At 40.2% G+C, this 27,805-nt stretch overlaps 1 protein-coding gene across 12 annotated transcripts in view; it reads right to left on the bottom strand.

Annotated features, from left to right (window-relative positions):
* Ldb2 (LIM domain binding 2) overlaps nucleotides 1-27,805 on the bottom strand; it is a 346,704-nt gene that overhangs the window by 200,480 nt on the left and 118,419 nt on the right. For all 12 annotated transcript variants that reach the window (XM_074042561.1, XM_074042558.1, XM_074042562.1 and 9 more), the window contains exon 2: nucleotides 13,099-13,201. In XM_074042561.1, the coding sequence (XP_073898662.1) occupies nucleotides 13,099-13,201 (103 nt within the window). The remainder of the gene's footprint in view (nucleotides 1-13,098; nucleotides 13,202-27,805) is intronic.

The raw sequence follows: 27,805 nt of genomic DNA, 5'->3' as shown, positions 1-27,805 counted from the left end.
AACATGTGTTATTTAGCCAAGTATATGGCATGCTGCAAATGAGAACTAAACTGTCCATCAAATCGATTGTCTCTGTGTTTTGCATATCATTGAATTCAATTCAATTAGTGATGTTTCCTATTGCACTCGACTCTGAAATATTTTAAAGATGATTCACAAAACAAGAGGTAGTAATATTTGGTCCCTGTAAACCATGTTTCTTCCAGATTTTTTCCAATGAAAAAGGGAGCATAGAACTTTCAGCTAATCATTAGTGATTCTAGTGTTTTATAAAAAAAGATGCAGATGTAAATTCCAACTCCAGAATTAACTACCTGGGTTACCTTGATATGAGTCAAAGTCAAGTCAACTTCTTGGTATGTTAGTTATAAATAATCACTATTATAGCTACTATTTATTAAGAAATTCCCATGTATCAGGAACTGTATGCATATTAACAAATATGCATACAGTGCATATTTATCTATCATATGGATAGATATTATTTTCATTATGCAGATGAAAATAAATAGGCTCAGAGAGAAGAGATATAGTATCTGGGGTCATATTGTCACTGCAGACGTAGCCATAACTTGAAGCCAAGCTTGTCTGACTCATAGTCCTGGGCTGTTTGTCATAATTTAAAGTTAGGACTTAAGTGTAGTACTCTCTAAGTAGGTAATGCCCTGGGAACAGTATGATATTCCCATAGACCGTGGTCCAGAGAGTACTTTCTTCCCCAGCTGTTCAGAGGTGAGTCATATAAGAGCGCTGTCAATCCAAATGTCTCCAGGCTAAGAGAGTGACAGGGACTCAGAGCCTACGCCTGTGACTGCACAGGCTTAAGAACTCCTTTACTTAGAACAGTGAGGAAGAAGTCAGGCATGAACTTTCTGAGCTTAAAGATATTCTCAGGGCCCATTTGAGAATAAGCATAAGTCTTCAAATTTATCTCAAGTTGAGCAAATTCACAATGACAAATGTAACAGCTCCTCTAAATTGAACTTCATCTCTTGGCAGTTTTGGAGACTAGGAGAAAATGCCAGCAACTAGGACTTGGAAAGAAATAAATCTTTAGATTCCCTTAAAACATGGAGAGTTATTGTGTAAGACATATGGAGGATCGCATACTGCATGGAAAAAGAAAGTTTATAAATGTCAGCTTTGTAGCACCAATGTCAGAGGGACTTCAGCAAGCCACACTTGCTGAAAAAAAAGAAACTGGAAGTTCCCATTTGCCATTAAGAACTAATTATTCTTAACTAGTCCTATCTGTGGGAGAAGTAGATGAGGGGAGAGGAAGGTACTTGTTTCCAGAATCCGGAGCAAGAGTGTTTTTCCATCCTATCAGTCAGTATTTAAGGATTCTCTACTGTTTTCAAAAGCTGCTAAGTAATAGAGTAAAGGCCCATAATACAGTCCAGAGGGCAGAAGAGTTAAATTCTACATCCCCAGAGGCCTCACTTTCTTCATCTCTTCAGTACAAGTAGTGAATATAACGCCTGCGTTATATTCATTACCTAATGAAGATGGAATGAAATATTGCCCACCCTGTCCTGCTCAGCAAACATTTACCACTGATCTCTCTATCACTTAGTGTCAGGCATGAGGACTGCAGCCGGGAACAAGACACAGGCCTTACCCTCAGTGAACTCACAGGTGGCACTGATTTATCAAAGAATTTTACAAACTACAAAGCATTATCAGAATATTTTTCATTTTACCTCATTAACCAACACAGGAAGTTACTGTTGGCCACATTTGAGAAACCCCAAGGTAAGATTCCACTAAGTATCTGATTCTTTTCTTTTCTTTTGCAAGTTGTAATATCATAGCCAGAATTACTTATTTTGGACTGAAAGTTGGAATTCATACCTCTGTCTCTTTTTTAGATCAAACCACAAATAATCCTAGAGGTTCTTGATTTATTTTTTTTCTTTTCCAAAGAAAAAGACATAATAAATGAAACTGCAATTCAAAAACAAGGAAAGAAGGAAGAGAAATGGTATCGCATGCATTCCTGATTTCCCTTGGAACGGGTCGTTTTGCCTGTTCCTCCTCAAGATTCTGAATGGAGATTGTGCTAATTAAACAGTGCAGTGGTTGGCAACAAAGCCCACAGGTAAGAATGGAAGGAACACAATGGAACCACTGACTGTCAAGAGAGGCGATGGGACCAGAAAAGATGCTACAAACATCTAATGAGAAATAGAAAACTTCTTAGAACTTCTATAACTAAGGACAATGAGGCAATGCTGAGGATGAGACTGGATTTTAATAAATCTTTTAATATTTCCACAGCTCGGCCTGCCTACATGGGGCTGGTGGACCATTTTCTTAAATAAGGCATGGCGCTGGTCTGACATTAGTTTAACAAGGTAATTATCAAGTGAAAAATAGCTGCTGCACTGCTGTGAACCTGAATAATAACTCTCATAATTACTGATTTTGGGCCTATCTTTCAAAGAAATAATAGAGCCCTAAGTACTAAAGCATTTTATGAGAAATACATTCTGGTGCAGTGTCTAGAAGTGTGCAGAACTATTAAGGATATAATCAACAGTTTATTTACACAGTCCAATACTGTTTGTCATTTCTCTTATGGTCTTATTGAAGGGAAGCAAATAAGCATAAGAATGTTAAGTTCTATTATGCAGACAGCCTTGAAAAAAGTTACTTTTTTTCAAAGCTTGAAAGTTGAACTTTCCTAAAATGCTTTAATTAAAAAGGAAATAATATAATTGCCTATGCCCAATGCTAGTACTACTTTACATACATGACATAGCAAACATTACCAGAGGAAAGCACACAGACAAATACAGGTCTCAAGTAGCTAATTCTGAGTTTTAGAATATTTCAAAGCTGGCATTCATTGGAAAGTACATACATAACTGGTCATTGTTTATCTGAGAGCCATCTCAGGAGGTTGACTTTTATAAGAAACACAAGAATGGGACAAAGATACCATAAGGAGCCATCTCCCAAGCATCACTGGCTGGACTGGACTTGTAATTAGGTTTTGAAAGTCAACTTTTTGTGGTATAATGAACCCATTCTGACATAGCAAATGATGCATTTTTCAAAATAAAACCAAGAAAAACAATCAAATTTCAAATAAGACTGTTCAAAGGCAAGAATAAGGAAGGCATATGTATTTTTTAGAAAGGTAAACATAAAAATGATGTAATGCTTTCAGTACTCTGGATAATGGATACTGTGTACTTCAGTAATTGTGCTATCGCTCATAAAGTCAGATGTCTTTATTACCGTGTTTCCCAGTGATCTCTTTCTCCTTTAAAATCTTCTAAATGTGTAGATTATTGTCATGTTCAAGTCCTCCTGACTTGTTGAGAAGTCAGAGATACATGTTGTGACAGGGAAGTTCCCAAACAAGAAGTACATTAAAGAGAGCATCAAGGGGGAGCAGCCCAACTGCATACAAATAAACAAGCACAGCATACTCATTATAAGCAGCAGATTATCCTGGAATGGACAGTACCGGCAGAACACATGAAGACGTCAAGCTCTGAATGCTTGATTAAGGAGCTTAAAGATTAAACAATAAACAATGAAACATACCCTGATGGGTACTTCTGTCGTGGAAACTCTATACTCTTAAAACACTCCATATGAATATTCTTAATATACTTGTATAAGAGTGCTAATTTAACCTGACTTCAACCAGTGCTTTATTTTACCACTTTTGCATAACTAAGGTGTGTTCACAATGTGAAACCCATAGCATGAAGGCGAAGGCGAAGCTGTGCATTGGATTGTGGCAGAGGTGCCTCATATTGACTCATCTTTTAAACCAAAATATCACGCATTTTTCCAAGTGTTGTACATAAAGATGACATCAATGCTACATCTGGAGACAACAATCTAAAAGGATGGTGTTCAGCATTATTAGAAACAGGTTCTAAACAGAGGTAGAGAGAAGCTGCATGAAAAGACATGGCTGAGACTGTCTAAGAGTCAAGACTTGGAAATAACAGCTCACTAGACTCTTAGCTTCTCCAAAGCAAGAGATCTTGCTCATTTGTCTTCTGATCCCTAGGGCATAGAAAAATGACACATGTAAAATCCTTGAGAAAGATTAAATAAATAAATAGGTACTTGCCATGAAATTATGTCCAATAAGATCTGTTCAGTATGAAGATTCACAAACCTAGTTCACCACTGCTGAGAACTACTTAGTCTATAAAATCTGAAGACCAGGCGATTGGTCAATACTATGTAGAGATACTCTTGTAGCTGCTGGTCTAAAACACTAAAGAAAAGAAATTAGTACTAGCACTGTAGATTTGGTAATGTCGTTTTAATTTTGAGTTTAAAATGTAAGTCTCAACTCCTGGTTTTGTCTGTGGACAAATACTAAATTGCTCTGTGACATTTGTCTTATTCTATAACACAAAATGAGTTGTGACAACTTGGGATTCTAATGGTGGAAACATTGAAACACAGGGAAAACCACAGTCAGAATAATGTGTCTGTGAGCTACACACTCAGATATGTTGGGTCATGTTCGTACTATTTATTGGCAGTATGTCAATTATTCAACCCACAAATATTTGCTGACAGCCTTACATTTGTAAGATGGTGTGGTAAGGTGTTTAAATATGTTTAAGTTGCATGCTATAATGTTCATCTTACATGCATACATAAACAGAAGGTATAATGCATACTGATATATACACTACATAGAAAAACAATACCAAAAGTCAGGAAAATTAACATTACCATTTCCTTACACAGTGATTTTAGTTGTTGGTGCTGTGAGCACAAAAGAAATCTACTCTTAGCAAATCTCTAATATACAACACAGTATTGGTGACTGGGTCGTCATCTTGTACACTGTATCTCTAGTTCACCTAGCATTTGTGAAAGCATTTGTCCCACTTTTACGCTGTTGATGCTATTGCATTAGAATTACTAGTTTACATTTCAGCTTCTCCAGTCAAATTACAAGCTCCTTGACTTGTATGTGTATGATCAACATCTACCTGAGTATTTAACATAGTCAACTAGGAAGGCCTGTAATACAGACTTTGAACTTAAACTCAGGTAGACTTTGATCTCTCTTCCAATCCCCTGCTGCTGTGTTTCTTTCTTTAGGCAAACTCATACAGTATAGCTAGCCATAAACTGAGGCAAGAATAAAAATGTATTTCATATAATGTGACATGCACACACACCGTTGTATCTGCTCTGGAGTCATCATATTTGAGCATAAACTGGGGCTTTCACATAGGACTGTAATATTTAATAAAGAAAAACACAAAATGCCCAATTAAATTTTAATTTCAGATGAACAGAAAACAATTTTGCAGTACAGATGGTATTTGATTTACAATAGTTTGTCTTGTCTTTTTCTTTTCTTTTTACTTTATGATGGTGCAAAAGCCATACACATTCAGTAGAGATCATACTTCGAATTTTGCATTTTCATCTTTTCCTGGGCTCGTGATAAGTGGTATGACACTCTCTTGCTATGTGAGGCAGTAGAGTGAGCAGTCAGCCATCTGATTACGAGGGCAAACAACCACTGCTCTACAGTACATTGTATTGCTGAACTATTATATTCAGTTGCCTAGTTGTACTCAATGCATTACTGACTTACAATACAATATTTTCTTACAATGGGTTTGTCAGGACATAACCCCATTTTAAGCCAAGGAGCATCTATATAATTATGTCACAAAGATTACATTTGTAAACTCACATTTTATCTGGCAACCCTACCTTCAATATGATAAGTTGGAGGTCAGGAGACTCAGGTGAGGTGTTTCTCAACAATTTTTATTGTGCAGATCACTTATTATCTCAAATTAAGTGCCAGGAGCAGTCTCTGTTATTTTGACAATGAGAAACTTCACTACACTTCCTACAGCTCACTATGAGCTAGTGGCATCTTAGTTTGAGAATCGTATGGAGGACATAAAAGCAGGAATACACTCCATAAAACTAAGAATCAGAAAATGCATATGCCATAATCCATGGATATTAGTCACACAAAGTTTCAAAAACAGCATGTAATGTCAGTTTCCTGCTTTGAATCTTATTTGAACCTTCCAAATTAGCTCTTTAAAGTACTCACAGGTCTGACTTGCTCAAACCTCTATGTTAGACAATTATGAGAAAAGATCTAGCAATCACTCTAGACTTCTAGACTATGATTTCTAACATACAAAGGGAAAATAAAAACTCACCGAATCTAAGAGATCAATTACAAATATGATGATAATTATACTTTCAACTTGTATAGCACTTTAAATTTATTGGAAGCACTTTTCTGTCCATTAGCTCATGTGATCATTAGTGTAGTATTTATTAGAGATGAGAGAATGGAATGTCTGCTCGATCTATTGTTACCAATTTGCAACTTCTGACACCATCAATTTGAAACCACAAATGGGAGATTCAGTCTCCTTTGTCTCCTTCAGAAATCTGTCAGTCTATCTATTAGTTGTGGGCTTTCTCTGAAGTCTTTTTATGATGAGTCCTAGAATGTTCTCTTTCTGAGTCATTGGTTGATTACACTAATGTAAAGTAAGAGTTTTAAATAAAAGGAAATCAAAAGTAAACAAAACATGTTGTGCTGAACTGCCTTCCTCCCAAGAACTGTCTGCTGCTCTTAAGACTATGTCTGATAAGCTGCAGAAGTTCTGAATAAATGAATCAATCAATCAATGAATGAGTGGAGAAACCAATGTTGAACAAAAGTCTGGTTTTGGTCCTAATTTAATTTGCTGCAAATCTTAATGAAGTATGCAGTTGAAATGTCTCACTCGCTAAAATCACAGCTTCAGTGGCCAGCAATGCCAAAACCCATTTAATACAACTCCATGCAAAGGAACGGACTGCCCAGCATCAAGACAACTTCTATGTCATTATGCAACAGAGGTGCCACAGTCAGAGGCAAGAATCCATTCCTATAATTAACCATCAAGGACCACTTGAAGGAATTGCATTCTTTGCACGAAAATAAATTTTTGGATGTAATCAAAGTTAATTGCCTTCTACCTGATTCTTAGTAAACAAGATAGAGAGCCCCAAGCTATCCAAAGAAGTCACGACACTCTACTGGTTTTCAATAGCTTTGAAATTCTGTACAAAATGGTGACAGAAATCTCACTTTCTATTGGACAGGTATCATAATTGTAGTAGTTTTGCATTTGTTTAAATCACTTTCTTTCATTAATATTCATATCAATAATATAATTAATATCAGCTTTTCTCCCAATTGGTCACTAAATTTTTAAGTCTAATCTGGCTCTAAGCCAGAGTTTCTCCTGCTGTGTGCCAAATGACTAAATGAATATTGGGAGCTACCTTCTATTTTAGTTCCAAACAGCTGCCATAACATAGGTTTAACTCATTCACTTATTCAAACTTTTCATTAACTCATTCAATAAACATCTCCTAGGTGCATTCCATGATTGGCACTAAGGTAACCACATGTTAATTCATTTCATCTTCATGAGTACCCTATAATGTTGACTTTATTATTACTTTGATGTTACTCATGGAAAACTGAGGGTAAAGCAATATGCCTAACATCATGTCTAATTGTCATGGTGTAGCAAAGACTTAAAATGAGACTTTGTGAATCCAAAGTCATGACTTTGATTTCTACCCACATGAATTTAAAAAAAAAAAGGAGTGTTCAGGGAATAAAGCTAAGGAGGACCAACTCTCCAGGGCCAGCTGTCACATGCCTCTTGAGCAGGCACAGGGGCTGTAAGTACAGGCCACTTGATCCTGTGCCTTGTTAGGTTTCAGGTGGATACTGGAAAAGCATTGTTCATAGAAAAGACACAAGCACAGACTCCGGCCTTGAAACCGTTTTTCCCAGTGTGCTGCAGTGCACACTCTTTATATGTAACTTTGAAAAATGGCCTCATTCATGCCACAGTAGTTATTAAGTGTGGTGTCAAAATGCTTTATGCTTATTATTAAGGGGTGATTTTCCCAGAAATATATTTTTAATCATGCAATATGCTATTAAAGAGAGAGAGAGGAAAAAATGGGACAAATGTGTTCAGAATTCCTATATGGCAAGCACAATAAAAATACAGGTAGGTGAGGTGAACCAATAAAGTAGGAGAAAAATAATAGCCAGAAATAGAGAAACTACTTGGGCAGTACAGAATTTCTCTACCTTAGGGGAACACGTCTAAATACACAACACATAAAAACACATATTACAAGACAAAATTGAAGAACTTAGTCAATATTGCAAAGCTATCAGAGCTTTCCAGGAGAAAAAGGAAGAGAAAAAACACAAAAGAAGCAGGAAGTGTTATAGTGTGTTCTTACATGAGCAGTTTTTCAAACTATTTTAATGAGACTTAATGACTGAGGGAAATAAAGGCATGGACAGAGATGACATTCCTAAATTACTTTTTGTCATATTTGGAGAGGGAAATATATACCCAGTAACCCCAGAAAAGTTTTGGCTGGTGTGACCTAGAAGGTGGGTGGTCTTGCAATAAATCCTGATTTCAGACAAAACATAGAGGTCACGATGAAATAACATGTGTATGATAGAGAATTATTAGAAATCTCAGTCTAAAATTACACATAGTAGTTAAAAGATTAATGAAAATTTTATCTGAATTGCCCTGGGTTTCAATCTACATGGAGCAACAGATAATACTTAAGGAGCATTTCCAAGGGGCTGAAAAACACTGCTGAGAACTTTGCCTGCATCAGCCATCAAATCCCCACTTTTTAAAAACCACTGATGCTTCTGAAATGACTTATTGCAAATCACACACGTAGTAAAAAACAGAGCTGGGTTTGAGCCTAGTTATCAGACCCACAACCTCTTTTCCTAAAGGGTAGGCCAACACGAAGTGCTCTGAAACAAGAGGGCATTGCAGGAGCTACGTCTTTCCCCCCAACTTCCAAGTAGTACCCACCTAGACAGCTGAATCAAGTGTTATAGAATCTTTTGCTCTCAAAGTGTACAGCCCAAGTTTTACTTAATCAACCTTCCACTTCCTGGTATCTTCTTCCTGCTCATATCTTACTTGCCAGAAGTGAGTGTCTCTCTCTCTTCACAGTTGAAATCTGAGAAGGGTGCAGAATCTTCTCAAGGCTGCATTTCAGCTGGAACTGTCCCCACAGAGGTCCTTCAGTCTCCCACCTTGCCAGGGAGAACTACACACACTGTGCACTTGCAAGCCCCTGCCAAATGGCAAGCTTCTCCAACATGTAGAGGCCTTGGTGAGGCCAGGGCTATAAACTGATGATAGTAACACTGATGACAATATGTTCCAAATGGTCCTACGCTTTTCGATTATATCACCTCATTTAGTTTACATCACAAGCCAAGGACGGTATTACACCCATTCTACACATGTTTATCCAGCAACACAGGGGTTAAAACCCATGGATGTTTGCATTGAATCCTCCAGCCCTTTCTCCTACATCACTCACCCTTCCACCTTTTCAGTGCATGGCACACAGGCTTTGAGATTGTTCTTCAAGCATCTCTCCTAACAAGAAAATATTTCTTAGATGAATGAGCCATGTGTATTTCCTAAGAATGTGACCAGTGAGGTCTGTACATTGGCTAGGTCTACTAAAGAGACTTCCAGCAGTATGTCACCCAGATGGTGGTATGACAACCATGAAAAGAGAGAATAGTACACAGCCTAGCTCTACATGTCTAGAAGGAACAAGGGGGAAAAAAATCAATATTCCCCGAGCAATGGGTAATCAATGTAACCTAAGAATGTCCCTCCTATACAAGATAAGGAAGGAACTAATGATACGCCATGCAAAGCAGACATGAAGAGGCTTTAAGGACCCACAACCTTGGCTTCCTGGGCCTCCCAGTTTGGATAAGGGTGCAATAATTATTTGTGACCCTATGTCTTTATCAGAATTTGAGCACTCATGAAATCATGTCTTTCCCCTTAGTTATGGGACAATGTAGGGGTAAGATGTATATATGGATGGTGGTGGGTACCTACTGACTTTGGAGTCAATACACTCCAGGTTCAGTGACTCCCTACCTGGGCATCTACCTAACCCCTCTGGTCCAAGTTTCTATACTCAGAAAAGACTCTTTTGAGCCCTAATGGTCTTTACTGACTTGCTGACCAAGAAGGAATTGCCCACCATAATCTCCTTCCTCCTTTAATTGCACCTAATCCTAGGATTGCCACCTCCTTGGAACTGTCAGCTTCTTCAGCCATTGATGAAATTTCATGGGCAGACAAGTGGCCTCAGGGACACATGGCCCATGTTCAAACATGGCCCAGTACCTTCTCCATTCCGTACCTCCGGCACCAAGCACCACCACTCTCCTGGGAATACACCAGCAGTCTCCATCAAGCCAATCTGTCATGTCCCACCTAGGGTCCCACTCCATCAAGAGAGCGATGGGTGTGGAGGCTGGGGCAGGAGGAGCAATGTATCAGTACAGAGGAGTTTTTTCAGAAGAGAGACAATGCGCCACATGAAGTATAATTATTTCCCGCATTATTTTGCTGCTGGGACTTTTCTTTCTCATTAGAGTACACCAGAATCATAGCCTGGAATTTGTCACTGATTCCATCAAGTTCTTCCAGTAGTAAAAAGTCCAAAGGTCTGGGCAAAGGATTGTTTGGCCATCATTCTACTTGGTGAAATAAGCTTTTGTCTAAATGTCCATTCATTTAGTCACTCACTCATTCATTCATTCAACAAATATTTATTAAGCACCTATTACATGTGAGTTCTTCTATTTATCTGAAAATTCAGCAATTAACCAAGCCTCCACCCACATGGAGCTAGCTAGTAAGGGTGACAAACAAAAATAAATACACAAACACATACTATGGGATTTATGGTAACTGAAAGACAGGATAGCGTGGCACTGAATGGACCTTTTAAAGACACAAATAAGGAGGGGGAAGAAATAGGGTTTTCTAGGAGGGGCTGAAAAAAAAAACCTCATGCTAGTTCTACTTAGCATGTATAATTTGGGGATTTTTGTTTTGTTTTGTTTTGTTTTTACAAATACAAATCTAAAATAGGCAAGTCTTATTTTCGTCCTCAGAAATACGAAGCCTTCAGCAACCTGAAAGGCACCAAGGAAGAGCCTTAGCTTCCAGCCCTGCGGCCACCTGGCATCTTCCCAGCCTGGCACAACGTTCCTGGACCCTGAATGGGTTAAGGTGGCAGCGCCTACGCTAGGAACACTTCATCAACAGCACATGTCAGGCGTTCTGAGAAAGCTTCATCTTCCCTGTCTCTCAGTCCTGGGCTGTCAATCAGCTGTCACTTGCCTGTACATCAGCCGCGTGTGCACATCACCAAGCTGTCAGCAAGGCAGCTGATGAGACTCGGCTCAAGCCTGTCAATCATCTTTGTTTCTCTTCTCTGCTCAGGAAATATTTTGGCTCAGAGAAACAAAGAAACCTGCTCATACCCTGGCATTTACTCCTGGGCATGGATACAAGATCTTGCATGGGTGTTGATCACACCTCACCCCAAATGATGTAGGGGTGGGGGGGGGACCGGGGGATTGAGTAAGAATGTGTTTTATAGCACAGACTTTAAAACTATAATTCTTGTTCCTTGAGCAGACCCTGACAGTTTCCTGATTCAACAAAGCCTGAAGACATAAAGCAATGATAACTTGAAGTTATCAGAGCTATGCCTCCAAAAAAACTACAAATGAGTGAATAAATAACCAGGATGGTTTAGAGGGTGGCTCACTACTTAGGTAGAAATTGCTCACCATTGCTGAAGCAACCTTTTGAAGAGGGAGAAATTACTGGCCTGCTGAGTGCATTTATTTCCCTGGGACTTCTAAAAAATCATCCTATGCCCCATGGTGACTTGGGGCACCCACATGGAACAGCAAGGACCCTCATGAAGTGAGCTTCCCAGTGCTGGGGACAGGACTCATTTCATTAATGTAAAAGACATTCTACCAGCACATTGTCTGACATATTACCTGTGCCTCCACCATAAATATTTATTAGGAAATCTTCCTAGCAACAAGTTTCAGAGGGGCAACAAGTCCATGATAGCTTGCCTGCTCTCTCTCTCTCTCTCTCTCTCTCTTTTGCCACTTGTGCAAAATCACCACATGCAGGTATTAGCATCATAATCAAGCATTCAGGCAAGGGATCCAGGTAGAACTAAGTTGGCTAAAATCCCCTCAAATTAGAAACAAAACAAAAGCAAATAAACAAATAAAAGACCTCTAGCAACTACCAGAGTTCTGACTCATGTTCATCAAGACCCCTATTAGCTATCAATTGCCAAGTGCTCTGGATTGACTCATTCATGCTGGATAGGTGCCAGCATCATTGCAGTGTTTGTGACAGGGGGAACATTTTCCCCTCTGACAGTCCTTTCATATGTGCACCACTGATTTCTGAAAGCACATCTCTCTCTGATCTAAACAGACATTAATTGCTTTTGTGTTGATGGATCTCTGCCTCTTGGTTTGAAAGCACAACCAGCAAATCTGATTTCTGACAAGTTGGCTGAACCTAATCAGGACAGATCAGCTGTTACCCAAGGTGCCATTGGCTATAATTTGAGGATCTTTACAGAGTTACCACTCGCAGGAACGACAAGGAACTATAATTCTGTCGACACTAATTCAAAACAGTACATTCAAAGCAGCTGCGTCCTCCCCACCTCCCTGAGAAAAGATAGCACTTGTCAAATAAATACCTGAGATAATTGATAAGAGGGAATTAGAAGGATGTGACTGATACACCGATGGTAAGGAATTTTTTTTTTTAAAGAAATCTTCACACCTAGAATATTGAGTGTCAAGTGAGAATGTGAAGGATAAAAGAGAGTCACAGAGAAGAGATACATGGAAACTTTCCATCGTTCCTTCCCACTTATTACTGCTGACTTGACTTCTATTCCTACGATCTCTAAACAGGCAAGTTCCCAAACAGTCTAAGGCTCCGAGAACATCTCACAGCGCCGACTTGGGCTGCCACCCGGTGACAATGACTTGACAGGAAGCAAGAACACTGTCAGGAGTGAAGGTATTACTGTCAGCCTGTTAGCACTGGGCTATTCTCTCAAGACCCCTATGGTTTTCTTACGGCACAAAATGAGGGAATATTAGAAAATAAGCTTCTTGCTTACTGTATCGCTTTGGTCCATCTTCCAAACAAAACGAAAGGGTTAATGTGGCATCATCTTCAAAAAATTCAGTGGCAAACGCATCCCACCAGAGGTTGTCACTGTCCTGCAAAGAGACAGATCATTTATTTAATAGGCAATAGTGTCAGATATCTGAAAGAGGACAAGAAAAAGGAAGAGGAAGAAAAAGCCAGTGGCTGCTGGGTCACTTAGCATATGTGTGGGTATTCTGGGAGAGGGTGTGTGGGGGTGTGGTCACTCTTCATATTGATTTCATCAAATGGGGACTGAAGTCCAGTTGAATGAGGCTAACACCACAGGAATGAAAATTAATACCTGAGGACTTATTTGGGGAGATTTAATAAACATATTATGGAACACACATACATTAACTGCAAGAGGGTTAGCACTTAATGTAAAATACATTCAAGAGGATTTTTTTTTTTCCTTTTGCTCTCTGTTCTCTTAACAGTACATTTTTTCAAACAGAAGACATAATATCACAATCAGGCTAAAGGGATAATTTTTTTAAATAACTTAATCAAACTTTCTACTCTATGAAACTGCTCCTATAAAACATGGTCTCTGTTTCATGGATACATGTTCATGAACAAGTAATTGTCACATGCATATGGATTGTTTCTGAAGATCATTTTAAGATGACAGGCAACCACTAGCTTGTTATTAAAACAATTATTAAAAACAGAAAAGTTGGACAGAATGCAGGCCATCCGCCTGAAATATTTGTCTAGGGTTTAGTGTTTCTCTTACTCATCCAGATACATTTTGGAAAAGATCCAGCCTAAGGCAGTCAGAATCACTGCTAATCCCCAAGGGAGAAGGGGCCTTCTGTAGCAGTGAATGGGGAAGCTCACTCAGTGTCCTGTTTAAAGGAAGAAACACACCCCAGCCTCTTCCTCTACACAGGACTCCATTTACCCCCAAATTCTTAAGCATGATCCTTCTCCAGAAGAGATTGTTGATTCATGCAGAACAGAGGCCAAGATACTTCCCAGCTGCCTGTCTGATGGGTGGGGGCAGAAGGGGACTTGCTCCCTGCCACTGGGACCCTGACAGAGATATGGCTGCCCTTAGTGCTGCACAGTAAGTTGTCTTGCTTAGGACAACATCAATTGTTGTCACTGGCAGGCCTCAGGAATGAGTGTTCAGAATAATTAAGGAGCCAGGGAGGATTGATGCCGCCCTCTCCTGCAGAAAGGAAGAAGCTCAGACAAATGAATTTTTGTGTGTCTCTTTCTCTGGCTTCCTCTCAACAGCCACACCAAAAGACAATACTTTTTTTTTTTTTTTTAGTGGAGTAGGATAAATATAAAATCATCCAAGGGCAACATGTGGCTCCACATACAAACTACTTCGTTTTCTCCCTTCAGAAACACATTTTTATTGAGCACTTATTATGTTCAGCTGTAGGAGAGCACCATCCCTGCCTTCAAAGAGCTCAAAATCCACTGGCAGAAAGCAAGCATCCTCACTCCCTCAGAATTCAATGCTGTCAAGTGGTGGGAGCTTTTATAAAAAATCAGACTTGGAAGTGGAAGAATGAGTGAGGGAAAGAAACCCTTCTTGGGAGACTAGGTGCATATTGGTTTATTTAACTTCAAATTGGTACACAGACAGAAAAGGAGTCAGAGTGAAAACTTACTATTTACCACAGGCATGCCCCTTCTAACTACTTTCTGTAACTTTTCCTTTTTAACTCACACTGCTAACCTATTTCTTGGATTTTGTTTTTTCTTCTCCAGTACAAATATAAGTTTCTTTTGAGTGAGTGCTTTTTTTTGGCTTATACTCCATCTCCCAGTCCCAAGACAAGCTGTAGTTCATGGTATACTTAATAAAATAGCTCAATGAATGAATTAAGCTGCTCCTATTATTACCCCTACTTTGTGATTGCAGAAAACAAAACATAGGTGGTAAATGTAATTTACTAGCAACTAGGTAAGTTACTCATTCAACAAATGGTGAAAATGTGACTTGAACTCAGACCATAAGATGTTCCAACTCTGTTCCTACCTGGACTCTGCTACCATGTAGAAGGCAGAAATTAGGAGTCACAAAGATGCAGGAAGAGACAAAGGGAGCCTTTTGTCTCAGGTTGATTTCTTCCTGGAGCCCCTTACTTTATTGTACAGATTTGTCACTGGGACTCACGTCCAGGAGACATCTCATACTATGTCATGGGTGGAATTTGTTCCTGTGGGCAAGGCTGCCTCTTCCTAGTTATGTGAGCTTGGGTGACTTATGTTGCTTCCCTGGCCTGTTCCCTTACTTGGAAATTGAAGATGATGGTAACGATGATGACCCTACTAACCATCTGGCAAGGTACTATCTACTATCATTTCTAAAGCAGGAGACATTCAATGTTCTAGAAAATTGCATCAAAAATAAACTTTATTAAACAATCTGTTCATAAATCAAGGGCTTCTCCTATCATTTTAACTGTTTGGAACTCGTTTACCTGGCAACACCATCTCTCTACCACACCCAAACAGAAATCTGTAAGTTCTCTTCTGAAGGCCCAGTAACTAGATCAGGTCCCATGACCATTTTCTTATAATCTGACTCTTGGTCTCTGTCACTTCTGCCAGAAAACTAACCCATGAAAGGCAAAAGCCAAGGGAAACCCATGCTGATCTAAGGTTGCTGGGAGAAAAGAAAGGACTCCAGATAAAATGTGGTTCCAGAATTATCTACGAGCAGCCTCACTGGTTCCGCAGCATCTGGGTAAGATTTTCCTCATAAGTTACTATTGGAATAATGATCCAAGAAGAGATATCATTTGATTGAAAGTAACTGCAAAAACCACAGGATCAATCAGTATCTCAGAAAATTTCAGAATAGGTTTGGTAGGAGAAGAGCATGTCAGGTATCTATACACGCACACAAAAAATGTTCTTAGAAGAACATCCCCAAAATAAAGATATAATGTTTGAGTTTATGGTGCCAGGCACATAATAGGTAGATAAAATAATATTTTTGATGATTAAATTAATAAAATTCCTTATTGTACCATCACAACCCAACTCGGGAAAGTCACTCTACAAATTAGTCCCAAGATCTTCATTGTTCACCCCTCTTGGCTAATAATTTTGAACTGGCATAAAAATTCTTTGGTATATTTTTAAATTAGAACTCTCAACTCTCATCATGCCCCCACATACAAAACTTTCTAATTAGTCTTTAGTTATGATAGGACAAATATTTATGTAGGAAAGGAATACAAGGAACAGAGCTGGGGGGAAAAAAGCTATTAAATGTTGAGAATAGGGCAGCCTTGTGTTGGTTGTGTATGATGGAAGCTGAATCTGGAAACAGCAGATTTTGGGTACCCTTGGATTGGTGATCAGACCCATATTCCAGTATTTCTAAGTGCTCCACATATGCTGAACTATCTTACACTCACAACCAACTGCCTTAAATACTACCACTGGGCAGAGCCCACAGACTTACTGAGAATTTTTGTCCTTAACTTCTGTTACTCTGATCTGAGTATCTGAATTCTGTCTCTTAATAACTGAATGACTTTTGTCAATTCACCTAATTTCTTTGCAACTGTCTGTTCATTTGATAAGTGAAAAAACAACCTTGCTGGTCTATGAAGATAGAGAAAGTCCAGCACAGAATAGCTGCTCAATAAACGTTAGCTATTATTCATAGAATCTCATTTGACTCTTCAGTTACTTATATGTAGGAAATCTGAATTTTCAAAAAAAGTTAAGGTACACAATAAATATCAGACAGCAATAAAAGGGTGATTGAGTTGATGTACTAGTCTGCCTGATTCCAATCCACTTTTTTCTCCAAATAATTCTGTTTAAAAAGTTATTTTTTTTCACCTTAGTTTAAAGACCAGAACATTCAACAGAGCCAGAAGAAGAACTGATTCAAGGACTTGAGGAAACTCCTCCTCTTTCCAGCCATGGTTTTCCTGATAATAAACTTTTTCTTTGAACACCTCTTGCTTCCACTTTGCTATCTGCTATAGTTCCTGGGATCAGTTAGGAAACTTTGTATAATGAATTGGCATATAAGAGTCTAGGGCTTTAAATAGAGGCAGATCTTTAAAAGATCTAAGAATCCAAGCTGGTGGAGACTCAGTTCTTAGTCACACAGCTACCTAGTGAGTTATGGACAATAGAAAAAAATACATATCCCTCTCTTTTCCACCTTGTCATTGTATTTTCCACAGTCATGCACCCTGCAAGATAGTCCTCCAGCACTCCTTTTGGCCACATGTGAGGAAGGGTAAGAAGCCATAGAAAGACAAAACGAAATGCACTAGTCAAAATTCTGCAATTCTATGTCCAGGCTTGCAGTTCCACCCTCTTGGACTGTAAATTTAGCACCAACATTATGGGAACATAGAAGAACTGTGAAATCCCCAGTTCTCCTTTTGGATCAGACAATGTGGCCAAGCACAAGCTAACCAGGAGGAGGCTGCAAGAGTAAATAATCAAGGCTGTTCTGAGGCAAGAATTCCAAAGAGAAGCTCACAGTCTGACTTCCCCTCAAGCTCAAAAGAGGAGAAAAGTGCAATTGATCGTTCACGCTACATGGGGCATCATCTCTAGTCAGCTAACTTGGAAATTAACCAGGAAGTATATTGAGACTGACCAATCTTAGTCAAGGTCAAAACCTAGTTTTGGGGACTCCTGAAGGTTATGAGCCCAAGTCCTATTCCAGGTGTGTGGAGTGAGTACACACATCTTTTACTGGCAGGTAGATAACAGCACTTGATAGATACATCCTAAAAGAGATGTGGTCCAGGGAAAACTCACTTGAACTACACTAGAAAGGAACAGCCAGGACCCTACAGTTTGCTTCTCTGCTCTGCCTGTGTAGTCAGGGAACCTCCCCAATTCACCTTTCCAGTTAACTGTTGCCTGACTTTCTGCCTTGGAACATGTCATTCTTATGGCCTGAAAAATCTAGCAAATGCCAAACTGCCACTCATGAACCCCTCTTCCACTGTCCCTTGTGCTGGGGAAGCTTGCCAACCATTCACCATTGGAGTGCACATCAAATTATAATTGAGTCCTGAAAAATCTAGCAAATGCCAAACCGCCACTCATGAGCCCCTCTTCCACTGTCCCCTGTGCTGGGGAAGCTTGCCAACCATTCACCATTGGAGTGCACATCAAATTATAATTGAGTCATCACCTGGTAAAATACACATATCTACAGGCTTGACTGCTATGGCAGTCCTTAAGGACAGGAAAGGGGCACTGGGTATTTGTTCATCCTTAGCCCAATTCCTTCCTACAAATGAACATCGAGAAAGGAGCAGAGAATTGAAACGAACAGGCTGTGCCCACGCAGAGTAAGTTCTTCCTCTAATACTACAGGAAGTGAGAAGTCTAGCCTGGGAACTGGGAAGGTGTTCACAAGAAGGCTTCTTTGTCACATCACAGACTTCTCACTCCCACCGGCAGTTCCAGATATGCAGGTCAGAGATCATATGGAAGCAGAAGTTTTAAAAATTCTCACACCCATGTCATTCTATGGAGCCACCTTTCAGGTGACACATTGGTTAATATTCCTTTTAGCATAAGAACACACTTTACTAACTGTCACTTAAATGAGTCAGGTTTTACTTTTTTCACTTTTAAAAATAAAAAACAGAGGGTACTATGATAAAGACCTATGGCTCCATTACACAGCACTAAAAATTATTAAAGTGATATTTTTTAAAGGAATTAAAAATTATGAATAGAAATAAATGTCCTGGGAGCTCATACTCTATATTTTATTTCTCACACTTCAGCCAGACCCCTGTTAACAACTGTCTCATGAAAATCAAATGGATCTTGCTGGCCTTGCTTGTATATTAGTATATAGAGATACAGTGAGATAGATAGATATACATGGGATCTCTATGAAAGCATATTTTGTTTTTAATATTTTATTTAAGTAGTATAATATATCATGTTCTCTCTTTAAACATGATTTTTAATTCAGTGTTTTATTTATTTTAATTAATTGTTTTTGTACTGCTGGGGATCAAGCCAAGGGTCTTGTTAGATGCTCTACCACTGAGTGACACCTCCAGATCTCCATACTGCATTGAGAGCTGTATCATTGCATGTATTGGGAACTTTTTTTTTCTTCTCTAAGCTATACATTAATGTGTTAAATGACTATAATACATTTTGTTAAAGTGTTTTGCTACTAATGCCTCTAGTTTCTGGTTTTTGCCATTATGACAATGCCTGGATGGGAAACTTTGCAGTGTCTTTTTATGCATTTGTGTAAGGCTTATTCTCAGTCGTGTACCTAAAGTGGCTGTGCCCAGGCAAGTGGTGCATGATTGTGTATATCTCTGTTCTTCCATTAGGAGGACCTTGGATTTCATATTAAAGACTTCTGGTCTGACTGGGGTAAAACTGAAAGCAGCAGTACTTGGTGAGCCATGTGTTTCCAAGAGAGATCTGTTCAAGAGCACCATAATTACAAAACAGAGCCCAGCTCTTCCAGGGGAAGGATGAGCATCTGAAAATCCAGGAAAGGTGCAACAATGGAATATTAACAATAATCATAATTATAACCGCAATAAAAGTTTGCCTACCATTTCTTAAAGAAGAAGTGTACATTAGGTGTTTTATTAACGAAAAGGAGGACTATTTTTTGACACTGATGCAAGGGAAACACGGACTCTTCACGTCCTTCTGCAATGACTCAGGGAACAGGTATATGAATACTCAGCACCCCAAATCACGTGTGGGTTTAGCGCAGTCCATCTGCCACAGGGCTTCTGCTCCCGTGCTTGACTTTGCCCCGCAGAAAGAAACTTCCCACTCTTGCTGCTGTTTCCTATCTGAACCACACATCATTAATGTCCAGTGAATATTAATAAATAAAAGGTGGGTTCTTTTCCATCGCTAGAAAGTAACAACAGCATATGGCAACCTTCAGGTAAATAAAAACGAAATTAACTCAGCTCGAACATAGGCAGGAGCACTGCTGCAGACAAATCTCATATATTTTAATTAGGTCAAAATACCATCGAAGTTTCACCATTCTAAATTATCCCCAGTGTGCATTTCTGCGATTAAAATCCTTGGTCCTTTTGTCGCATCTCACAGGTTAGCCCAAGTTCCACTGACAGCCAAATCAACTATCAGGATGAAAGACACACTCATGTCAAGCAGCAGAGGAGAGTATTAATTATATTTTATAATCCATGAAGCATTTTGCTTCTGTCCCAGATTCTCTCCTGTCCCCAGCCCTATCCCTCTCCACCAAAAGCAGGATCCTGGTGCTGGGGATGCCCCCCACCCAGCACCTCTAACTTAAGCACTGACAGGTTACGTGGGATTTTTGCCAGAGTAATTATTTTTCAATTCAACAATAATGAGAAATTACCATGGCAACCACTTGTCACATGGTATACATACACCCCCTCCAAAGAATGAACCATACTTAAAGCATCTATTCCTGTGTGTGTGTGTGTGTGTGTGTGTGTGTGTGCGCTTAAATTAAAATAAGCTTAAACAGGTCAATGTAAAGAGTGTTAAGAAGAGGTCTGGAAGCAGGGGGATGGGCAGGGCATTGACTCACTTCAGTATCTAGAAAATAAACTCATAACGCATTCCTCTCGTGTACACACACACAGGTAACACTCTGCTAATTTGCATCTTGCCACAGTTTTGGTCACTCCTATTTTACACCTGTCAGCTGACCTCTGGAAGACACTGAAGAAAGACTGAATGAGCCTCAAATAGTAGAACAGAAGCACCTGGCCATACTTGCTTTTCCTAAATTACTGTACCTGCCACGTCCATAGACTGAGACAGGAGACAAAAGAAACCCCAGATCTCTTGCTTTCTGCCTTTCCTTTTCACAGAGCCCCCTCACAAGGAAGGGAGCGCAGGTCATTTGTTTTTCTGGACCACAAGTCTTTTTGCTTCCTCCATCTCTAGCTATCATTTCTCCAAACCTGGGAATCTTAGATCAAGCCAGATTTATTCAGAATCAGTCACCAGTCGGCAGTTACATAGGACTTGCTATATGCCAGCCACCATTCAGAAAGTTTCATAAGGTGTTTAACTCCTTAGAGCCTCACAGAGGCCCTATGCGATAAGTCCTGTTGTCACCCCATCTTATAGATGAGAAGTTACACATTTATTAAGATTGCATGGTTATGAGTTGCAATGAAAGGGCTCAAATTCAAGGCTGTGGTTCTTGAGTTGGGACCACTGCACTATGATGCTCTTTTTTTTTTCAATCTAGAAAAATAATTTTTAAAATATATGTTTTAGTTGTTTCAACATCCAACGCACGCTAAGTGTGCTTCAAGTTTGGGGCTCCCCCTCCTGCACAGACAACCAAAGCAAGACTTCCCTCCACATCTATGGAGACATAGAAATAAAAGAATAAAGCTGGACCATTTGCTCTTGCCAGTTCATAATTGGACACAGGCAGAGAAACTGAAATCCCTCTTTTTAAAATTTATCTATACGGGATTAAAAAAAACAACCCTTATGTCCCATGGATTGAATTTTTCTTCTGAAATTTTCAACTATGATTTTGCTTATTCTCAGCTACATTGCATTTTATTTAACAGTAAACATTACTTGTCATCTTAACAGAGAAATTCTAAAGCAGCATGTTTCCAAGGCTGTAAATTGTGTGTCTTGACAGAACATCTCAGATTTCACTCACAACTCAGGGCATCCCTTGTTAGAAAGTGCTTACTACAGTGTGTACTCCCCATACGAATGAAGGCTGCCTTGGGAAGGAGGCAGGAAGGCAAGACTTGGCATCTGGCACATACAGCCCTTTAGCCAAAGATACACCAGTGCCTTCAGCTTCCTCCAAACTCCTGGGAATTCACGAATTCTCAATTCCACCTTTGACCCACCTAACCATTAATTAATTGTGAGCCTTCCAAAGAGAAACGCTATTTAGGATCATCTAAAAATAAAGACTAAAAGGTATATATGTTAGGTGCCCAGAATTGAGCCCTTTCCCACTAAATTTGTAAATGCTGTAATAAAATGATAATTTTTCTTTTTATGTTTGGAGTCCTGTCAGCTTTATAAGATCTTTACCAGGTCTTGTGCAATTTGTATACACAGTCCCTAATGCTTTGCAGGCTTGCAACAAATGGTTACTTGATTATTTATATTTATTATGTATCATTTTCTAGTCCTCAGAGTATCCCTCTCAGGTTAGTACTTTTATTGTCACAATTTAAATGGAGAAAAGTATACCCAAGGGCTCAGACCATGTAAGTGGCAACACTGGGATTTGAACCCTCTCTGGCTCCTTTGTTTTCATCCACAAGGCTCTGTCACTGACTCCTCTAATCTGTAGTATTCCGAGTGAAGAAAGGATAGTCTGTTCTGTATAATTAAATTTCCTAGTTTATGCTCACACACGGAGACGTGATCTCTTAACACATCAAAAGTAACGTACAGGGAACCCTAGGCAAAGCCATCTTGGAAATGACAGAGGGAAGTCAGATGCACAAGTCTCCTTCCTCACAATTCTGTGGTAGGGTACCTCAGGTCATTCAGGTCCTGAGGGGCAGGGGCAGGGAACGAGGTAGCAACTTGTGTATCTTGAGCAAAAGTCACAATGACATCCCAGGCACATATTCTCTGCTCCAACATAAACACAGGAGACAAGAGAACATTCGGGAAAGGAATGCAAGATGCACAACCTTCTTTTTCTGACCCACCCACTTGCATCTGAATAGATGAGCAAATTACAGAAATAGTTTCACAAGTCACCACTAAAAATCAGAGGACTTGCCAGTACTGAAGCCTTAGAAAGCCACAAAAGAAAACTCAAGCTTTTTCCTCTTCCTCAAAATGGGAAAATGTTTTTGTTCACGAAGATAAATAGAGTAAACTCAGTGTATCTTGAAGGCTGGAGGCTTCCACTTTCTTCTGTTTACACACTGGTTCACCAGGAGACTTAAGCTCCCTCTGTTGTTCCAGTGACACCCAACTGTGTCATCCCTCCCAGCTTCTCCCTGGGACTCCAGGGCTGTAGCTCCAGCTGCCTGCCTGCCTCAGCTCCCCACTGCTTAACCAAAGATGGACCCCAGGCTGCATAAAGCCAAAGCAGATCCTCCCCACGTATTTCCACATGCATACACTATTCTCTCCAGTCTTTTCTATCTCAGTGACTTAGGTCAACATTTTGGGACATAATCTTGATTCTTTTCTTTCTCTATCACTACACCTCCAATCCATCAGAAGATTCCACGAATCTCCTGATACCTATCTATGGAAACTCACCCATGTTTTTTCCCCTCCCCGTTTGAATAACTGAATACACAAAAAAATGTTATAAAGAAACAAAAAAATAGCTGAGCATTGTGGTTCACTTCTGTAATCCCTGCTACTCAGAGGGCAGAGATTAGGAGGATTGTGGTTCAAGACCAGTTTGGGCAAAAAGCTAGCAAGACCACTTCTCAATAAATAAGAAGGGCACAGTGGTACACATGTATAATTCCAGCTGTTGGGAGGCATAGGTAGGAGGATTTGGATCTCAGGCCAGTCAAAAAGCAAAAAGCACGAGACCCAATCTGAAAAATAATCTATAAAACAAGAAGAGCTAGAGGTAAGGCTTATGAGATAGAGTGCTTGCCTCAAGCACAAGACCCCTAGTTCCAACCCCAGTACTACCAAACAAAAAAGACAAAAAGAAAGAAAAAAAAGAAAAGACAAATCCATGGAACTTGTACAGGGGAGCCATTCCCAGACCCAAGCTTGGCATGGTCCAGACAACTACATAATATACTACTCTGCATAATACAGTACCAAGAACTTACCAGAATCTTTATTCACTTTAATTTTTTAAACAAATACATGCCACGACTTAAAAGCATTAAAAATATTCATGCCCTTTGACTCAGTAATTCTATTTCTGGGAATTCATCCAAAGGACATAATCCAAAAATATGCAAATGCTTTAGATACAAAATTATTCACCATGGGAGCATTCATAATAAAAAACCCAAAAGCTAGGAACAGCGTGCTTATCCTACAGTAGAGGAATGATTCAAGAAACTACACGTCCACTGGAAAGGAAATAGAGACCTTTAAAAATGCTGTTTGCATATGGATTTCAATAACACAAAAGTGTTCTCACATTAGAGTGTAAAGTGGAGAAGATTGGCTAGACAACCAGAGAAGGTGGACAGAATAGGGGGGAGATGGATGCACCCCTGGGAAATAAGCATCCAGCAGAGACAGCATGGCAGGCAGTGGGAGCGTTTGCTAATCAGTTATTTGATAATAGATTTGGGGCAATTGGCTTTTTACACGGAAAAGATAAATTAGATTACATCTGACACGATCAAACCTAAGTTCTAGGTGAATCAAACATAAAAATGAAGAAAACTATAATTTTCAAACTACTAGAAGAAAAAAAGGATATATGTGTTTCTGACCTTAGAACAGAGGGAGAATTTCATAAACACATCAAGAGACAAACATTGCTAATGATGAAGACATTATATACAGTGCTGTGGCATAAGTGACAAGCTGAGAGAGGATTAGTCCCTAGCATAAATGACAGACTCACAAATCAAAAATCAATATAGGGTAGAAAAGCAAAGGCTGTATGAATATACCAGTCCCAGAAAAGACCAAAGTGGTCAATAAAGCCACGAAAAGATGCTCTATGTGAAGACAAGAAAAATAAAAACGAAGCCATTGCAAACCCATGCCAGTGTCAATTTTTTTCAATTGAATAAACACCTATTGACAGAGAAGTGAGGACACAGGAACTCGCATACACCCCACCACTCTCACCATGTCCTAAAAACCCCAGGTCACAGCCTGCGAAATCCCAGCCAACAAATCCACGCTCTTCACCCATCACGCTCCTGGGCATCATTGCAACCTTTCGGGTCCTTCTCTTCACCCCTCATTCTGCTTCCCAGAATCTACTCTTTGAGGCTTCTGTCTGAGCATTGCCTACATCCGGAGACTCAGGTCTCCCAGTATACACAGAAGTCTCTGTGCTCTTTTAATTTTTTAATAAACAGGAACTGCATGATGACTACTCCTGTAGTACTACTTTATTTTATTGGATTGCATTGTTTTATTTATGTCCACTACTTGCATTTGAGGTCTTCGCAACTGGACTCTAAACTCCATAGGTGGAGACTTCGTCTTCTTGGGATTGTTCTTTGCCTTCCCATTGCTCAGTCCCATCTCTTTGTGTTTAATTATGATCCGAGCACTGTGCATTATGGATTTCAAGCTTTCAAAGAACATTATCAGGCAGGAATTCTCATCCTTATTTTACAGGTTTAAAAAAAAAACCCAAAGTTCAGAAAGGTTATTTTCTTGGGGGCGGTATTCAAACCTGTGTAACTTATAACATCCCTTTTAACAGTTCTTTCTCTGTCTCCTCTCTCTCTCTCTCTCTCCTCTCCTCTCCCCACCCCCCCATCCACCCACGTGTTTGTGTATTTGTGAGTGTGTGTGTGTGAAAGAGAGAGAGAGACAGACAGACAGCAAAACAGAGACAAAGAGAGAAGATGCTGGACAATACCTAGGAATAAAATGTCACATACACACGTGCCTCAATGTTCACAGCTTCATTACTCACTGTAGCACAGACAAGAAGTGTCAGCAATCCAAATGTCCATCAACGAACTGAGTTTTAAATGTGCTGTCTCCGTGTAGTAGAATACTGGACTCTCCCCCATGCTGTAGGTAACAGGAACCTCACAAGCCCACTCACAGAAGAAGCGAGACACAAAACATGCATTTCCACTGCCATGGTGGTATGAAAGACACCAGGTCAGGTAACCCAGTCATCGGGGGTCCTGACACAGTTGACACCATATTGACACTGACAGTTCACTACCCCTCCATTGAATTAAACATACTTTGTTCTTCTCTGTTTCCCTTTTAAGACTCAGGAAGCTCCCTGAGGGCCAGAGAGTGTTTTAACATTTACACTGGCCCTGAGTCCTGGCCAGGGCTAGTCTGAGAAGGAGCAAGAGCGCTGTCCCCACAGAAGGGGTGTCCCTGTGCCCTGCAGTAGCACAGCCTCCTTGCCACCACCTCAATTCCATACGTGCCTGTGGCTCAGGCTGATTTGCTTCTCAGAAAACTCTGGGTTTAGCTATTTAATGTGCTTCCTTCTCAACTAAGATCACAACTTGCAAGGCAAAAGGAGTTTTAGGAAACCCTGATAGCCTGCCAGCACCCATACTTAGGACTGCAGGATTTTCAGGCTCCCGTTCCACCTCCAAGAACTCAGGAAGCTGGGTTCAAACCCTGATCCTGGCACATCTCTGCTAGGTCACCTTCAGCAAATCCAAACCAAGAATGTTAATTGTCCAAAATGTCTGGAGATATTGTGGTTGGGCCTCAGTTTCCCCATCTGTTAAATGCAAGGAATATTCTAAGGATCTTCAGAAGCACTCTGTCAGAACACTGGCTTCTTCAGGTATCGGTTGTTCACTGAACAATCAGACCACCTCCTCCACTCTTTCCTGTAACCAAAATATTTCTGGGTAATTTTAGTCAGGGCTCTAATGAGACAACCTTCCCATCTAAGGATAGAAAGGACAAGATTTCCCATTTCTTTACCTTCCAAGCTCCAAGAGAGTCCCTAGAGGAATGGCAAGCAGATTTCAGCTCGATGACCTCTATGATAGACTGGTGACTGTTCCCTGTTACCAGAATTTATTCACATGCTCAGACACCTACAATGTGCCATGCTTTGTCCAATGATAAAGTTGTGAACAAGCAGGACAGGAGTCTGTCTGGGCATGGTGGCACACACCTGTAATCCCAGCACTCAGGATGCTGACGCAGGAGGATCTCAAGTTTATGCCCAGCCTGGGACACATATTGGGGAAAAAACCCCACAAATCCTGACCTCATAGAGTTTATGTTTTCTATGGAGTGGATGCTGAATAAAAAGCAAGATAAATGAGTGAAGTTTGCCACTGCTGAGACAGTGAGAGATACAGAGAGAAAAGCAAGAAAGCTGGAAATGGGGGCATATCCAGGTGGGAGGGAGAAAGTGAGGTTTTGGGCAGAGCAACTCTGGAGGCCTTGCTGGGAAGATGTCCTTGGCCAAGATTCCTCCACCTCTGCCTTGCTGATATTTTGAGCTGGGCAGTTCTTTTTTTTTCTGTTGGAAACCAACCTTGGTTGGTAGGATGGGGCACTCCCCTCAACCATGACACCAAACATGCCTCCAAGACATCGCCAGTTGTCCTCTGGGACAAAATCAGTCCAGGATGAGCACCAGGGGGTTAGAGTAAAAACCTGGAAAAGTAAAAGGAGGGAGCTGTGCAGAGACAGGACTCTGAGTAGCACTGGAGGTAAAGGGATAGCTCCAGCTAGGACGAGGACATGGCGTCATGAGAGAGATGGGGACCCACTTGGTCTAGGTGTGAGAAATGGTTTGTCCCTTCCTTACCTCTTGACTGGGCCTCGTTCCAACTCCTCAAAACCCTTAGACCTCACATTCCTCCTCAGGTTTCCTTGTTTGGGACAAAGATTTAACTGGAAATCTGATGTCAAGGGGGCCTCTACCATGTGTATGCCTTAGCACCCTGGGTTTGTATGTTAACTTTCAGGCCGATCTTGGGAACGTTTCTAGAGCAATGAGCCACACCCACACACACAGCAGATACGCTGCATTCTCAAAAGCACCATAATACCCACTGAATTCCTGTACCCATAAAACCTGTCTGCACAGT

This window comes from Castor canadensis, chromosome 9 (genome assembly GCF_047511655.1).
Source record: "Castor canadensis chromosome 9, mCasCan1.hap1v2, whole genome shotgun sequence".
NCBI lineage: Eukaryota > Metazoa > Chordata > Mammalia > Rodentia > Castoridae > Castor > Castor canadensis.
This window is presented reverse-complemented; position numbering and strand designations above follow the sequence as displayed.